At 34.0% G+C, this 18,184-nt stretch overlaps 1 protein-coding gene and 1 long non-coding RNA gene across 3 annotated transcripts; one reads left to right on the top strand and one right to left on the bottom strand.

The window, feature by feature from the left end:
- Positions 1-1,210: 1,210 nt before the first annotated feature.
- On the bottom strand, positions 1,211-4,906 carry LOC105953815 (glucan endo-1,3-beta-glucosidase 3). Of its 2 annotated transcripts, XM_088826829.1 has the most exons (5): positions 4,729-4,906; positions 4,528-4,635; positions 2,514-3,767; positions 2,303-2,330; positions 1,211-1,644 (listed from the first exon to the last, which is right to left on the bottom strand). In XM_088826829.1, exons 2-5 carry the CDS (start codon positions 4,583-4,585, stop codon positions 1,494-1,496), a joined length of 1,491 nt encoding a protein of 496 aa, XP_088682955.1. In that variant the 5' UTR covers positions 4,586-4,635; positions 4,729-4,906; the 3' UTR covers positions 1,211-1,493. The 2 variants fall into 2 exon arrangements, with proteins under 2 accessions (XP_088682955.1, XP_088682954.1); XM_088826828.1 differs by having other exon boundaries at positions 4,528-4,906.
- Positions 4,907-12,653: 7,747 nt separating this feature from the next.
- On the top strand, positions 12,654-13,262 carry LOC105961191 (uncharacterized). The gene is made up of 2 exons (XR_016034914.1): positions 12,654-13,009; positions 13,104-13,262. It is a non-coding gene; the product is annotated as an uncharacterized LOC105961191 (long non-coding RNA).
- The last annotated feature ends 4,922 nt before the right edge of the window (positions 13,263-18,184 follow it).

Below are 18,184 nucleotides of genomic sequence, written 5' to 3'. Positions count from 1 at the left end.
ACGGGTCCAAATCCGCAAGGCCACAGTCTACAAATATAGGATGCGGTCCCGGCCCGCCTATAGGGAGGATTGCTCATAGGTTTGAGAGTCGTCGAGTTTGCTACTTCCAAACTAAATCTGCTTATTTTTAATTTTATTGGTAGAATAATAATTGAAAGTACTGGAGTTTAGTTTTAAAAAATATCTTCAAACCTAGACCAGACGATCGGTCATTCAGTTGGACCGTGAAGCCTTGTCCGGTCCGATTTGTACTATAAACAGTAGATTGCAACGAAATGGTTTATTATGAAAAAAATAGGGGTTTTAACCAGTTAGACCGTAAAACTGAAATCTGATTGAATATTGGGTGTTTGTCCAAAACGGTGTATCTTGTTTTAGTTAAAAATAAAACTATTAGAACTCAAGTAATCATTTATTGTTGGACGAAGAATCGTAGTTTGCTGATTGAAGAAGATGAAGTGAAATTTTCTGATCTCAAAACACACGTGAAGACGGCCTTTTATACTCTAACTACCATCTAACTAACTTTTATTATTCGCGACCTATATTTACATTATGCAGTTTAATATAAAAAACATTTTACGAATGAGTTTATGCTTTTATTTTAACATGCTCTTTATATTAAACTGCATAATGTAAATATAGACTACAAATAATAATAACTCCTTTGAAACTTTTTAGGCATGACACATTGAGAGGCAGAAGAATAGAGTTGCACATAGAATGATTCGACTTTCTTTAGAGGATCCATGTATTTTAAGGAATTTGCCTCATTTGATTCAGAATATAGTACTGATGAAGGGCCTTCCTTAAATAAAAGATTTAGGTGTTCTAAAACAAACTAGTTTTTTTAGAAAGTCAACTATTTTTTGGCCAAGCCATTTGATATAGTCTAATGATATGGAAAAAAAATACAACACACTGCCTGCAAAATGTATTTGACCCAATTTATTATTAACATTTTAGAATTCTTAGGTTCAAATAGACCTCAAAAAGAAGCCATGCAGCATATTGCCAATGTCTCCCTTTTTTCTCTTATTTTAAGAAAAAAAAAAAAAAAAAAAGAAAAAGAAAAAGGACTACAGAAACAGTTATCTAACATGAAATAATTAACTCCACCTTCTAATGTACCTCTACAACTAATATTGAGCAATAGCTAAAAAAAAGAGAAAAAGTTATCCTAAAAAAATGCACAAAGCATATCAAAAGATTATATCTTCAAAAAATAATTACACTAATCAATTAAAATTTAAAATCATCAAAGGGTTCTGTTTGTACAATTCAATGAATCAGCTGTTCTCACTTATCAGCTAAACTAAACTTACTCTTACATCTGAAAAGGCCGCGGCGCCCACCCATACGGCTATACTCTCCTCGAACGAATTTCACAAAATTGGGTGCGGTGCGCTCAACTCGTAAATGCACAACAAAACAAAATATTTCTAGTCGATTATTCATTTCGACACACTTTCATCACCAAGAAAGCTAATATCTTACAAAAATACACCACTCCAGAGTAAAAGACCAAATAGTACATAATGTAAATCTTCAAGGTGCGAAAATCCGGAACCGCAGCCAGATACCGTTGAGTTCGTTGATGGAGCAAGAGATGTGCTATTTGTAAAGGTGCCGTTTCTTCCACCACTACAATGCCCAAAACAACTCGTTAAGCAAAAAACCAACACTACGCAAGACTAATATTTTTCTTCCCACAATTTTCACATAAACAAATTCACGTTTGTTAAACTTTTCCAAAAAAAAAACTACCCAAAACAATTTCAAAAAAGGTTCCTAAATTATTCTTCTAACATACCCTTTTCCGAGACATTTAGACATGATTTGACTTTGACTGATATTAGAGGGTTTGAATCTCAAAGAGATTCTCCATTGAAGATGAAATATTGAACTTGAATTTGTTGATTAACGAAAAATGAAAAACGTGAGCTATTTAAATCTCTAACTAACTATAACTACTTTCTTATCTTTGCAGTCTATATTTTACTAATACAGAAACTTAAATACTTTCTAAGAACACATTTTTACAGTTGATTTTAAAACGTGTAATAGTTGTTAACTGCTACAGTATTTTCCGTCTCCTCTCAAAATATTTCTATTCTCAAATTCTTTCCCCTAAACATTTTTTTTCACAAAACGAAATGAAAACGATACCCAAAACGCTTTCAAAGATTGCTTAAATATTCAGATACAAAAACAAAAAAAAAATAATAAAAATAATAATAATGAATACTACTTGATCGACCATATAAATTTTTAAACACGTATAACTAAAAACATTGCATACCTCCCAGGAAAAATGCACGATCCGTGACCTGCATCAGTACAAAAGGAAAATTTATAAGAACATCAACATCAACAATAATTAGTCGTTAATCATTTTATGCGGTTCGCTTTTTTTTTTTTTTTTTTTTTTTTTGCTGCGTAACAAAATCTTGCTGCTGTACAAATAAGGGATAAATCAAACAAAGAACGAAATAACTAATATCACAACATACTCTGATCGGTAGTGGTAATAGTGGCGACTCCATTGAAATCGCAAGTCCCATCCGCCATACCCATCCTACGATAATAAGCATCAAACGCATACGAAGCATGCGACACCACGGTATCGGGCTCATAGCACGCCTGCCCCTGCAAAAGTGACGAACAGTCCACTTTCCCGGGCCCACAAGCCCAATCCAACGCAGCCTGCAGCATCTTCCTATCGGCACCTTCCCTCGCAACGCAATAAGTCTGGTTCGTCGTATCGTTCGCCAGCACGGTGCCCGACCCCGTCAAGTGCAGCGTATAAACCGGCACGCCGTTCGAGTCGAACAGCCCCCAGTTCTTCTCGGAAACCGGGCCCGGCCTAAGATCCTCGTTGTACAGCTCGTATATGTACGTACTTACGGCAATCCCAGGATGTTTGGGGGTCCCCGTGTTGTTCAGAACATGCCGTATTAGATTGCTGTTGTAGGTGTTTGCGTTGTCCGACGTGGCGTCCGGCTCGGACGAGTCGCCCTTCGACGGCCAACCGGATTCGGTGACTTGGATGGGAATGTTGGTGAAGTTTAGGTACGACATTGCGAAATAGGCGGCGTCGACTATCGCGTCGAACACGTTCGTGTAGTGGAGGAGGGTGTTCGGGTCGACTGCTTCTTTGTTCGGCGGCAGAGGGCGGAATAGTGCGTAGTCCAATGGGATCACGCCGTTGGATTGCATGTAGTCGTAGTAAGGGTAGACGTTGAGCATGAGGAAGGAGTTTGTGGATTGGAGGAATTGGAGGAGCGGGACCATGAGTGGGTCCCACGTGCGGTTGAAGAAGGCTTGGGAGGGTGGGAAGGAGTCGAGTATTATGGAAGAGGAGTGTGGGGTGGAGAGTTTGATCTGGGATTGGAGATTGGCGGCGACGAGGGCGGAGTGGAGGAATTTCATGGCGGGGAGGAGGACCGGGGCGGCGTTGGGGAGGGTGGAGAGGACCTCGGTGCCGACGGAGATGGAGGTGATGTTGGTGGCGGGGTAGTGGGAGAGGATGTTGCGGGAGACCCAGTTGGCGGCGGTGAGGTTCGATTGGCCGATAGCGAGGAGCTGGTCGTTGGGTACGGAGACGGTGACGCGGATTCCGGTGTTGGCTAGGGCTAGGAGCATTGCTCGGTCGGAGTCGTAGAGTCTGACGTGGCGGATTTGCTGGGACTTGAGGAGGGAGACTACTTGGGTTGGGCTCGGCATGTCGGAGAGCGATGTGCCGATGTTGACCCCGATGAAAGCAGCTGCAACAAATGGTGTGTGAGTTCGGATACTACTAATAAGGCACAAAAATCATTTAATTAAACTAGAAAAAAATCTTTTACTAGTAAAGTTATTTTCGTGAAACGCAACTACAGTCGTATAAGAAATATATGTTTGCTAAAACTTTCTCAATCGAAATGCTAGAGCTTACATATTCGTACGAGGGTTCAAATGCACAACACAATTACTATCCTAAAGCATCAAACACAATGTACATAGTATAAAAAATCAAATGCATTACAAAGAGATACAACCCCAAAACCAAGATTGGGGCGACAAAATCCAAAACTAGTCTAGTCGAAATCGGAAAGTCAATGATTGGAGCAAACGAGTTTTAATCGGGCAATCAAACGAGCATTCGATTCGATGCCTTACTTTCATAACTCCCCACTACAAAATGTGGGTTCATTTACAAAACATGCCAATAGAACTTAACAACTTCAAAATCTCGATAGGCAACAAACCTTCGATATTCCCAGAAAAAGGAAAAAGAAATACTAAATTAATTCAATTTCTCTTCCAAACTAGCAGCAGCTATCAGGTTCATGCTTAAGGAAATTGTGGCAGAAATTAGCGGGAATGTTTAAATAAATTACCATTTCAAACTAGACTTCACTAAAGGATCTATATATGAAGTAATGAAACAACCCTTTTCATTTAACAAAAAAAGAAAAGGGCCAAAACATTGGTAAATAAATAAAATAAATAACAGAAGCAATCGAATAAGGAATAAATGCAGACCTTCATCAGCAGACACCGCTGCAAGAATAGCAAGAAGCAATAAACCGATTATTTTCATTTTTATTTTTCTTGTTCCAAATCCAAAGCCCTCTAACCTTGTGCAAAAACCTTGAAGAAAACCCAGCAAGAATATAAATTGTTGATAGTTCAAAAAAATAAATATAATGTAAATGGTACAATAGTGCTTTAAAAGTATAGTACCAAATAGTAGAGAGAGAGAGTTTGTCTGAAATATTTATTGTCGTCTCGTCTCTGAATGACTGTATAGCACTTGTTGGGAGCTGGGTTTGTCAGTGAATCAACGGTTGAGATTAACGTTTGCTTTTTCTATTTATGCTGATTGATAGATGTGCTGAACTTCACTTTGGACCGAGAATTGCTCTTTTGACCTTGTGGGGTTTCTCCATGGCTATCCTCGTATATATACATATACTTGACATTATTTGTTGGGTAAATTACAACAGCCTCTGGTATGGTTGATTTAAAAAAAAAAATCTCTCGTTTTGATAATTATATCTACCACTTTAATTATAGTTTTTCTTATACCTCCCTTTTTACGGTGATAAATTCGACATAATTATCTAAATTATGTGAAATGTGCTATAGTTTGTACTTATTTTGTGTAAAAACACAATTTTTTATGCACCACAATCTGATATAAATAAGCTAAAAAATACATATTATGATCATCTTGATTCAAAATGTATAGTTCAAATGCGATAAAACGGGTACAAAAGTGATAATATTCCATATAATCTCGAAGATTCCACTAAATTTGAAACCGCATGGGTGGACGTATAAGAAGATTTATAGTTGAGGGTGGTAGTAATTACCGAAACAGGAGGGGGGTTTTCGTAATTTACTCATACCTCAGGGGTAGTTGTAATTTACCCTTATTCGTTCATTCATAATTTAAAATATTGTAAATTACACCTACACTCCTGAGGTATATTAAAATAACTTTAAGGTCCCTGTGGTATCGATAATTACACTCACCCCTGAAACGTAGTTAGAAACTCTAATGAGACAATGAATTGGATACGTTATTGCGTTAGGTATCTAACGGACTATTAGTATCAGGAAGTGGTGGAGACAACAAAGAGCTATATACGGATGATTTAAGAAATGTTGGGGGAGTCATGTCACCCCATAACTCTATGTTGTCTCCACCACTAGCTAAATGTAATAGTTTGTTAGAACTCTATCGGAATAACGTATCAAATGCATTATCTCATTAGAGTTTCTAACTGTGTTTCAGAGGGGAGAGTATAATTATCAATACCACAGGGACCTTAAAGTTATTTTAGCATACCTCAGCGGTATGGGTGTAATTTACCCTTTAAAATATATGGTAAATTACGGCGACTCTTCTAAGATAAGATTAAATTGTGAAAAAGTCCCTCATGTTCGAGTAATTACAAATATCCTTGAACTATGAATCTTCTTACACGCTCACATTTACGTAAATTCAACAGAATCTTCTAGATTCCGTTGAATGTTCTCTAGTTTATACCCATTTTGTGCAAAATTGCAGTTTATGTGCACCACAATCTGAAATTTACAAGTCAAGGGATACATCTTATGATCACATTGTTTCAAAATATAGAGTTCGAATGAAATAAAACGGGTACAAACAGGAGAATATTCCACATAATCTAGAAGATCCCACTAAATTTAACACCGTCTATGGAGTGGTTGTAATTACCCAAATATCTCGGTTTTTGTAATTTGACTTTACCTTTAGGAGGGTGGCTGTAATTTACCCTAAAATTTAAATTTATGTGAATAATGCTTTTACTTTGATATTTGGTTTTAACAACACATTATTTGTTTATTATATTATATGTACATAAAATATACATTATCAATGTATATTATTACAAAATCTAATTTATACATTAGAATATTAAAGTTGAAATTTAATATAATATTAACTTCGAATTGTAATTTATACCGAAGTTAAAAGTGTTAAGAAATATAATTTTTTTTTAATAATTAATACAGTAACACAGAGAAAATTATGTTATTTTAAAACAAGTAATTTAAATATTAATTTAACATTAGTTTTTATGTTTTTTTATAATAGTTAATATATAAATTATTTTTTATTTGATATTATTAATTTACAAAATATTAATTCAATAATAAATATTAAGTTGTACAACTGTATCAAACAAAAATTGAAATATTTGATATAATTAATGTAATAATGAAATAGTAACTTTTAATCATAATCAGTTACATATACATATTTGTACTTAGTATATGATTGTGTTTAAATAAATAAATAAAGGACAAATGAGAAAAAGGATATGATAGTGATCTTAAATGCACATTGGTAAAAAAAAGACAGTCTTTAAAGTTAAACTCATTTCTATGGCTTTATTTAAAAATACCCTCCATAATATATTTTTGTCAATCCATTCATTATACTTTGACTTCCTTAATATTATACAGTGACCCCGAATTTAAACAAATATATCACATTAACCCCTATTTTAATAATTCTTCGGAAAAATATTTTTTTCTGAAATTCTTTTTTTTTCGGCCAGATTCCGGCGTTGACTTTTGAAATTTATTTTTTTATGAATTTTTTTTCCGCTGGTCATCCGACGTTGACTTTATTTTTTTTTATTTTTTTTTCTTAAAAAAATACTTTAATTTATATTACTGTCTTGCTGTTAATTACTGTCTCAGACAATAATATTACTGTTTGGGACAGTAATATTATGAATATTATTTTTCCGAACAGTAATATTACGAATATTATTGTCCCAAACAGTAATATTATTGCATGAGACAGTAATATTACGGTCGGAGACATTAATATTACAGTCGAAGACAGCAAAAATGCAGGCCAAGACGATAAATTAATTAATACAGTCTCAGACAGTTAAATTACTGTCGGAGACAGTAATTTAGCAGCCAATACAGTAATATTAATTAAAATAATTTTTTTTAAGAAAAACAAAATTTCAAAAAAAAAAAGAAAAAAAAATCAGTTAACAGTTAAATTACTGTCTCCGACAGTTAAATAACTGCTAGAGACGGTAATTTAGCAGCCAAAACAGTAATATTAATTAAAATATTATTTTTAAGAAAAAAAAGTCAATTAACAGTTAAATTATTGTCTCCGACAGTTAAACAACTGGTGGAGACAGTAATTTAGCAGCCAAGACAGTAATATTAATTAAAATACTATTTAAGAAAAAAAAAGTTCAATTAACAGTTAAATTACTGTCTCCGACATTTAAATAACTGCTGGAGATAGTAATTTAGCAGTCAAGACAGTAATATTAATTAACTTATTTTTTTTAAGAAAAAAAATTATAAAAAAAAAAAAGTCAACGTCGGAGACCCGGCGATCGACCTACTGGAAAAAAAATTCAAAAAAAAAAGAAAAAAAAAATCAACGCCGGAGACCGGCGGCGATCAATGGCGGCTGACCGACGTCTCCGATGGTGGCGGGTCAAAATTGGTTAATTGGTAAAATTGGACTAAATTGGGGTGTAAATCATGAAATTGGAGTTAAATTGGGTCTCAAGGAATTGTGGGTAATTTTAGTATATATAAAAAAATTTCGTTTTTACAAATAAGTTTAAATGAGCTGGAAATATTTGAAACATAAAAAAGTTGGATGTCGTTTTTTTTTTATTGAAGTGTCCTTATCAGTTATCATGGACCTTTGTTAGATGAACCCATAAATAAAATATATGATATTATTTAGGGGCTCTTTGAGAAAACCCCCTCACTACTTTTTTTAATTGAGGGAGGCCCAAAATATTTTAGACCATTTGAGAAAAGCCCATGATCCAATTCAGCCATTGTGTTTCCCAGCTTTACCCCCGCCCGCCACCACATCAAAGTTGGGCACGCGCTCCAGCGATTTTTTTTTTCCGTTTTTTTAATCGACTATGAAGTATAGTCGATTAGTCTTAAATCGACTATGCTTCATAGTCAATTAAGGAAAATCTTTAATTTTTTAATTTTTTTTTTGTTTCTAATTTTTTTTTTTTTTTTTTTTTTGGTTTTTTTTTTTCTCTATCAGGTTTATTAATGCATAGTCGATTAAAATTTTAGCTATTAAAAATAACAAATCATAATTACAAAAAAAATGCAAAATCAACTATATTTAAAAAAAATATACAAACATTGTAATTGATTTATACATTGGAATCAATAAACAAAAAATCAAAAAAAAAAATAAAAAAAATTAACAACTGGAGTCGGTTAACCTTAATCGACTACCGAACATAGTCGATTAAGTCTTAATCGACTATTGAACATAGTCGATTAAACACACGTAGTCGATTAAGGGCCCTGCCTGCGCGAATTTTTTTTCTGCGCCGTCTTCCGCCACAATCCACCAAAAAAACCCTAGATCTGTTCTTCATCGTCACAACGTCGTCGCCACACCACAGCATCACCACCCCCTTTCCATATTCTAACTGTTTTTACACCAAAAAACCCTAATTGCTTATGGGCCTTGATTTACTCCCATCAAAATCACACTGAAATTCTGAATCGACAATCAATTCCGGAAAACAGCTACAAATTAACTGAAATAAAGCAACAACTAAATCCCCAAAAATCACTCTGAATCGACAAAAATTTAGACGAAGAACGAATTACTCACCCAGGAGCTGAAAAGCAGAGAAGGGTATAATGAAAAGTGAAGTCTGGAGAATCAAAGAGATGAGAGATACGATGCGAGATTTAACAGCCTTGGGAGATGGGAGTGTCAAGACGACCGCCACCACGTACGTCAGAATCATCCATTGCAGCCCCATTGTCTTTCCGATTTCTGAACTGAGATTTCCCCCTTTTTCGATTTTAACTTCTCTGTTCTAGATTTTGCTTAGTGGGCAAGAGAAGACGAGAAGAGGGAAGACGAGAAAAGAAGAAGAGAAAACGGCCGAAGAGATAAGACGAGAAGACGAGAGAAAAAAAAAAAAGAGAACGGCAATGGGTTAGGGATAATAAGGGTGGTTTGGGAATTATTAAATAATATTTGGATAGGATATTAGGTAAGGGGGTTTTCTCTAATTATTTTTGGAAAGGGGGGGTTTTCTTAACTCATTTACTAGATGAGGGGGTATTGCTAATTATCCCTATTATTTATTTATTTAACCCGATTAAAACTTTTATTATCAATTCATCTAGAAGAACCTTGTGCGTCATGTTTTAGAAGTGTATTGTTTGTGTGTGTCGTGTCTTGGAGTGATGAAGTGCAAAGATTTTGAGGCAAACGAGATGGACTCTAACTAGCTTAGCTGGATTACATTCATATGTCGTAGTCCAATTTTCTTCTCATTCGAATAAATAAGTGGGACTATTTGTCAAAACCCCTCTAGCATTTTTTTAATAATGATGGATCTAGTTATTTTTTTTTTGTTAGTGATAAACCTAACTTTTATTTATTATTAAATTTATCCTTCTCTATTATTTGCTGCATATACCTTCTTTATTTCTTTTCTATTTTCCATTTTAATTTTCATTTATTTTATTTAAAAAAAAATAGTTTTTTAAATAATTTTTATAAATATTTTATAATAACTAAAAAATAATATTATTTTCACCATATTTTTAGTTTCGTTTCTCCGAAATCAACTATAATATTTTCGAAATCGACTAATTTTTTTTTCTGAAAATCAACTAAAAAATTCTTTTTTTTTCATATCATTTATTTTGGATCCAAAACAATTTTTTTTCCCAACTAATTTACCAAATTGACAAATTACTAAATATTATTGAAATAACTATAAAAAATCAAAATCAACTAAAAATGTCTAAAACAACTAAAAATACATCAATTAAAATTTTTAATTCATATTTTTTATTTTTTATTTTCAAGCAGGTCATATAATTGGATAAAAAAATAAAAAATCAAAATCAACTACCAAAAACTTGAAAATCAACCAAAAAAGTCGAAAACAACTAAAACTATCAAAAACAACTAAAATAAATAGCAGGATAACGAAAACAACTATAAAAAATAGCCGAATGACAAAAACAACTATTTTGCTGTAAAAATGCCTAAAATCAAAAGCATCATAAAAAAAAAATCAAAAAAATCAGAACGATGGCGACGACAGGGCAGATGCGGCGGCGACAAAGTCTCTATATCCGGCGGTGGAGTTGAGGGGTGGAGGTAGGGAGGAATTTTTGAGTTTTTGATGTCGTCTTCTACAACTAAATCGAGATCGGAGCAATGGCGGCGGCGGCGGCGGCGGGACGAGAACTTCAGATTTGGCGGCTTGGACATCAATGTTGAGGGAGTGGAGAGCGATACGAGCGCGTCCTTGAGGTTGTTCCTAAAGTCATCGGCTCATGCTATGCTTTTCAATGGTGGGTGGTGGAGGCTACGATCGAGTGGTTCTTGCCTACACCATGGATTTATTCAGGAGAGAGAAAAGAGACGGAATGAGGTATGGAGAGAATGACAGAAATCAGAGAAAAGAAGATGGAGGCGGTTGAATGGCGTAATAAAATTAGGGCAGATGTGAAATAATATAGCATTAAGGCCAAATTAGATATTATTCATAGCAGTTTTAAAAAGAATAATTAAATTTAATAATTAGGGGAGTTTTGACTAATACTGAAAAAGGGGTTATATCCACCCTAATATATGTAAATGATGTGGGGGGTTTTCACTAATTATCCCTAAATAAATATGCCAAGGTTTTTGGTCAATTATAAATAACCCATTAAGTATGCATAAATTACAAATCTCTCCCTTTTCTTTGTGAAATTACAAGTTTCTCTCCAAATGAAACTATGAAATGTTTAACTTGACCTTGAACTGAAAAAGAAAAAAACAAAAAGAAAAATGAACACAGTTTGTATTGGTTTTTCATATTTCAAAAACAAAACCTATCTAGTTTGGGTTTAATCAGTTTCTGGTTCGAATTTATTTTCGATTCGATTTTGGCTAACGCATCTGTTTGGTACATTATTGGAATCTGGTTAAGTGGGATTTGGATTTTTCATTTATCTTCTCCCGGAGCAAAACTGATATTATAATGGCAGTGACGACCAGAGAACGGAGGCGAAGAATGGCCGAAAAATGGAGGGCGGGTGGCAGCTGGGGTTTTTGACTGACTGTGAAGCCGATTTGTAGCTAGGGTTTTCAATTGTCTACTAAACAATGTTTTGGCGAGTCTGGTTCAAAAAACTAGTTCAAGTTTTCACTCTTAGAACCAAGACTGTAAAAAATAGGAATTGGATCGGAGACATTTAGGGCTCTTTTGGTTTGGCTTATAAGCCATGATGGGATCAATTGTACTTGGTAGTACAATATTTGGTTTGAGTGTTTTCTCAAACCTTGATAAATGGGCCCACCAATTTTATCAGCCATTTGAATTATTAGTTGTCAAGCCAAAATTGGCTTAACAACTTATCCCATCCTTACTCCCACCCACTTACACCAACTGGAATGTCAAATATACCCTCACACCATACAATAATTACAAATTTATTGCATATAAATACTTGATTTCACCACATTTTCCCTTTTGCAGCCAAGATGAAGATTTCTAGGTTTTTCACATTTCCCCAGACGAAGATTTCCAGGTGAGGATTTCATTTTCGTCACCTGCCAAATCTCAAAGAATCGTTAGCTAATTCACCAATTTCGACCTTAACCGATTCAATTTCTCCACTACACATTGTTTTTCGCAGATTGCAGCCAAGACAAAGAATTACAGGCGTAAGAGTTTCAACAGAATATTCAAGTCTACTTTTTGCATGTAATCTTGAAGCATTCTTCAATTATTACTTATTGATCAGAGTTAGCTATTTAGTTGATCCACCGATAGTCTCCTGATTTTGAAAAAAAAATGGGGCATCAATTATGAAATGGTTGTTTTGATTTTTATGGTTTTGTTTGTATTGAGTTATCTTGTGAGCCTGCTAATTCACAATTTTGCAGTGTGTGGAATTGATACTTTTAAGATGTGGTCCACCATGTTGGAAATCAACCATGTTTATCCGGTAATCACATGGAATTTTATAGCATTAGTAATCTCCTACAAGCACCAACATAATCGAATACTATTGCTTGATATGATTTGAATTCCATGGGATTAGCCTTTGAGGCCTGATTGCATTATAGCTTGAATCTTATGAAATTAAAAATCAAAAGACAAAGATCTAGAAGAATGTTTTTGCTGGTAATGCTCATGGCCTATTTTTATAGAGCAAATACACATTGATTACCTTAAAGTCGGTGCTTACAACATCGTATCAGGTACTTTCCCTTTTTCATCGGATTTGGAAGGTCCTTTCTTGCTATGTGTATGTGTAGGCTAAAGACTTGTGGTTTATGCATATAACTTCTTGATAACATGCAGCGGTGATTACAGAGATGCCAATGGATTTGGAGTTCTTGAAAAAAAATCACCGAAGAAGGGTTAAGGTTCTTGCAGATTCTGGTCCTGATCTCACAGCCTTTGAAACAATACCCAACAAACTCGAAGCTCAGGTACATATAAACTATTAGCCGCATACATAGTTTTCCCTTGCACAAATAGCATTAAGTGAGTTTACGTTTGTATTAATTATAATTTGTATTGCAGTCAAGACGAAGAGTTGCAGGCGTAAGAGCTTCAACAGAAGATGTGAACTTAGTTGTCGATGCTCAACAGCTCAAAAATACATCACTTATTAATAGAAGGCTACTATTGTTTGTAAAGAAGAAGCTCAATAATAAAATATTATATTTTAAGGACATTACAGTCATTTTGCAAATAAACCCACATAAAATTGGTAAATCAAGAAAAGAAAACGTGATATTGTTCATCAAGAGATTATTAGTTTCATCCCAATACAACCAACCAAAAAGCATATTAGATGTTGTGAATCAGTCTTTTAATCTCAGTACTACATATCCCATCCATAGCTATCTATCCAACCCCCCAACCAAAAGAGCCCTTAGGGACAACCTAACGATTAATTGGTACAACAGTGATTAATTGGTGATAAATTGGAAATAATTTTTTTTTTTAATTTAATGTTATATATTTCTAGATATTATTTGTAAATAATCAATATATATATATATATATATATATATATATATATATATATATATATATATATGTATATATATATATATATATATATATATATATATATATATATATATATATATATATATATATATATATATATATATATATATATATATATATATATATATATATATGTATATATGTGTGTGTGTGCTAAATCCTACACTTAAATTTTACTAAATCCCACACATAAATTAAACACACACAAAAAAAAAATCTCTCTCTACTCATATTCATTGTAAGTTCTCTTTAAGATGATTTTATCCTCACTCAAAATTCATTATTTGTTTACGTGAATAATCACAAAAAATGAGTTCAATTTTAATTAATAATTATTTGATTTCAGCCTATTTAATTATTCAAATTCATATCAATTCGAATTTTTTTTTTTCTCAAATTCCAATATTATTTTAGTTTGAACATGTGAAGATTTTTGTTAAATTCGAACTTGAGAATGCTAGGGACATTTTTAGTGCGTGATTTTGTGAAAAGGTTAGGGAAAAAGAAGAAGGGTGGAGAAGGAGAAGAGAAGATTTTAGAGAGATAAATATTTTTAGTGGTGTGCATAATTTAGTACAATTAATGTGAGATTTAGCATTTTAGTATATATATATATATATATATATATATATATATATATATATATATATATATATATATATATATATATATATATATATATATATATATATATATATATATATATATATATATATCCCATCATTTATATATCCTCCTAATCTCATAATCAATGTTTAACAATAAGGGCTCTTTTGCTTCTGTGTGGATTGATATGTTACAATTTATTAGAAAGATTTGCGGTGGAGATGATTGTGTAATTTTTTTATTCTGTTGTTTGCTTTTTTGTTTCGTGCATTTTGTTGATAAATTACTAACACCTTTGTTTTGTGGAAGATAATATGATTTATCACAAAATGACTTAAATGCCCTATTTATTTGAAAAAAGTTCATATAAAATGTCTTCAACTATAAACCGCAAATATCGATTTCTCAGTTATGCGCTTGACGCAATTATTTGCCCAATTTATTTCACTTTTATTCGCAATCAATTCTGCTACAACCTGCTTTATTTTGGAGATGAGCTATTCGTCCACCAATGGAGTCGAGGGAAGCGCTTCGCACAACACGTACCGTGAAAATAGATACATTCCATACGATTTGGGTTTTTGTGCTTGTAATTTGAAGTTGGGTTTGCAGACTTCTTGGTTAGAAAAAATTCCCGGGCTTCGATTTATCTTGTGTCCTCGGATTGGTGTAAGTGTTGTCAACCTCAATTACACTTTGTAATGTTATTATATTGGGTTTTGCAAATATTAAGGTTTCCGTGACGGGGTAGTATTTGTTTACGAAACTGCAAAGCTCAATAGATTGGGAAACTTTTTCCTTGTTGTTCGTATTGATTGTATAGTCTGAATATGATATTTTATTTTGTTCTAGAATAAAGTTCATTTCACATAAGATGAATAAATGTGGATATTTTTGTATATGCAAAGTTGTGAACTGTTCAAATGGTACAATCCTCCGATGTGTGACCGAACAAAATTAATTATTCTGGATTTGTTGAACAAAATCAATGGGATAGAATCTGAACTACAATTGGTAATACAACAACTATTAGTGTATCTAATAGCTGTTGTATTACCAATTGTAGTTCAGATTCTATCCCATTGATTTTGTTCAACAAATCCAGAATAATTAATTTTGTTCGGTCACACATCGGAGGATAGTACAATCTGGTAAGCGCTCTTATGTACATGCAATAAGGAAGATAACACTTGTTGGACCTATAATAATATTTGTTTAATTTACTACATGTGTATGTAGTGTTGTGTACTTCGTAACTTTAATATGTGTGGTTTGAGCTATATAATGTTTTATGAAACTAATTTGGTTATTTTTGTGTCTTCTTATTGTATCTTGGGATTTATGATTGCGTACAATGCACATTATAATCTATATTGAATTAGAACAGAGTATGGAGTCATTACATTATTATTTTTTAAATATTGTTTCTTGTATGTATGATTGTTATCACTACCAACTTTTAATATGGAGTGAATATATTTTGTTCATTCATTATTATAATAATAAGAAAAGATAAATGTTGGAATTGAAAAGTAACACAAATTGATGGTTAGTTAGGTATTTCAAATTAGAAATTTGCCATTATAGGCTAATAGTTGTAATGACATGTGCAATCCATTATTACATCAAACTTAATAAAGGAAAAGAAAAACCATCACATAGGATTAAAGAAAAAACATGTTAAAGACATTCATAGATATTACAGTAGACTCCACCTAATTTTACATCTTTCTCCTTGTACTCACCATCCACATAGCTTGTTCACCTACGCCTTCCACATCTCCATTCACAACATCTTTTCATTCGTTAGCTTATCCATCATGCACAACATTTTTGTTAGACCCTTCATTTATCTTCCTCATCATCAATCATAAGTGGCTCGTCTATAGAATACCCTGGCATACCGCTGAAGTCTATTGAAGCGGTATTCTTAAAATGAAATACAACCACGCATATGTCCTAAAAAGGAAAGCTGTGACACGAAACCAACGTTCCTCCCATGTCTCCTGCATATAATATGCATTAACCGTTGTTATTTAACATGAATTTTGTCATACAATTTAAACAAAGTTAACAAAATCAATATTTTTTGCCCCTTCGAGAATATAGCCATGTTGACAGCAACACTTTTTCGTGCAAGGTTAAAAGTGACTTCGAATTTGAAATAGGTCCGTATCCTCGCCAAGATGGTCTACGAATTTGGGCAGGTCTCGGGACTCAAGGCAAATCATGCGAAGTCTAATATTTTCTTAGCGGGAGTTAAACTGGGGGACCGATTAGAGATCGAAAACGAGTTTCACTTTGCCACGGGAGTGTTACCGATTCGATACCTTGGAATTCCACTCGCTGCATCTAAATTACGAGTGCTCAACCATCAACCACTCGACAAAATCGAGCAAGCCATATGAGCGTGGAGTCGCCAAACTCTCTCCTACACCGGCTGTTTGGAGATTTTGAAAACCGTGGTTCAAGGTACGTGTTGCTACTGGTTATCAATATTTTCGATCCCACATGCAATTATCGAGAGTATTGAGAAACTACGCAAAACGTTTTTATGGGGTGCGGCTGCCCCGAAAGTGGCTTGGCTGAAAATGTGCAAACCGAAGGAAGAAGGGGGTTTGGGCCTCCTTGATTTGACTGATTGGAACCGAAGTCTTCTCGTGAAAAACTTGTGGGATTTTCACTTGAAGAAAGAATCTCTTTGGATAAAGTGGGATGAATGAATTTTATCTTAAGGGACGAACCATATGGGAGTGGTCACCGCCACTTACAGCTTCACCCTTCTTCAAGAGCATCATCCGGATCCGGGACGGACTGGTGGAGAGCGCGGGGACTACTCAGCTACTTATTGCTAAGCTGGAATCTTGTATGGAGATTGGCAAATTAAATGTGAGCAAAGTATACGACTGGATTAGGGCTAAGGCACCGATTAAACTGTGGGGTAAACTTTGTTGGGCGCCATCTATGACCCCAAAGCACTTGTTTATGTGGTGTGGTGGACGAGACTAAGAAGCACCTCTTCTTCACATGCAACATGTCTCAAGAGGTGGGGACAACATACGGATATAGTTGGGTATCCGCCGACGACCAACCACATTGGGTGCAACACTTAAATGGCTCAAGAAGGACGTGCGAGGGAAGTCGTACCGCAACAAGACGCAACAATGTGCACTAGCAAGTCTCATGTACCACATTTGGGAGGCTCAGAACAAGTGGAAATTTGAGAAAATTGAAACTACTCCAAAGGACCGCATAAGGAAGATCCAACTATATGTTTACTCGGCTATGTTCAGCCAGCACCCGGCGCTAGCGATTTCAAGGACGAGCGGACAACCGGGCAACCTTATGAACCCATGAGGGCGTGATTTAGATGCTAGGCTTCGTGGGTTATCCCGCTTTTATTTATGCTTTTAGTATGTTAGTTTATTTTGCTGTAATAGGTTATATAATTTCCTCGGGTATAACCATTGTAATTGTCTACGACTTTTTGATTTATAATATTTACATTTTAATCAAAAACAAAAATAATATATTCAATCAAGACTTCTAGTCTTAAAATTTAATCTAGGCCTAAGCCTTTATATTTGATATGCATCCACATAAGCTTTTAAAGCCTTCATATTTAAACTAGGCTTCGAGCCTAATATTTATGAACTTCGAGTTCTCTTTCTATTGATTTCTTATGGAAATAACATCATTGAACCACAAAGTGAATAGTTCTTTAATATACTTCAAATATTCGAGTCCCTTCGTTGTACGTGCTCGATTTGGGCCTCAAGCCTTAATATATAATAAAAAAATCATTATAGTACTTAATCGTGAGATAATAGTACTAGAATAGTCATTGACTTGAATTTTCAAGAGTCTTATCATTTAGACTTAAGAGTCTAATATATTCAATCGAGATTTCTAAACTCGTATTTAATCTAGGCTTTACGCCTATAATCGTCCCTTTTGTTTTTAGAACGTCATGTTAATCT

This window comes from Erythranthe guttata, chromosome 12 (assembly GCF_056151865.1).
Source record: "Erythranthe guttata isolate IM_541 chromosome 12, IM_541, whole genome shotgun sequence".
NCBI classification, from domain to species: domain Eukaryota; kingdom Viridiplantae; phylum Streptophyta; class Magnoliopsida; order Lamiales; family Phrymaceae; genus Erythranthe; species Erythranthe guttata.
This window is presented reverse-complemented; position numbering and strand designations above follow the sequence as displayed.

Bases quoted from the DNA above. Each gene is read 5' to 3' on its own strand.
- LOC105953815 (XM_088826828.1), bottom strand. From the start codon at position 4,585: ATGAAAATAATCGGTTTATTGCTTCTTGCTATTCTTGCAGCGGTGTCT. The intron at 2,331-2,513 runs GTATGTTGTGAT...GTACTGATGCAG, and splicing joins TATTACCACTACCGATCAGA to GTCACGGATCGTGCATTTTT. The intron at 1,645-2,302 runs GTATGCAATGTT...TGGGCATTGTAG, and splicing joins TCGTGCATTTTTCCTGGGAG to TGGTGGAAGAAACGGCACCT.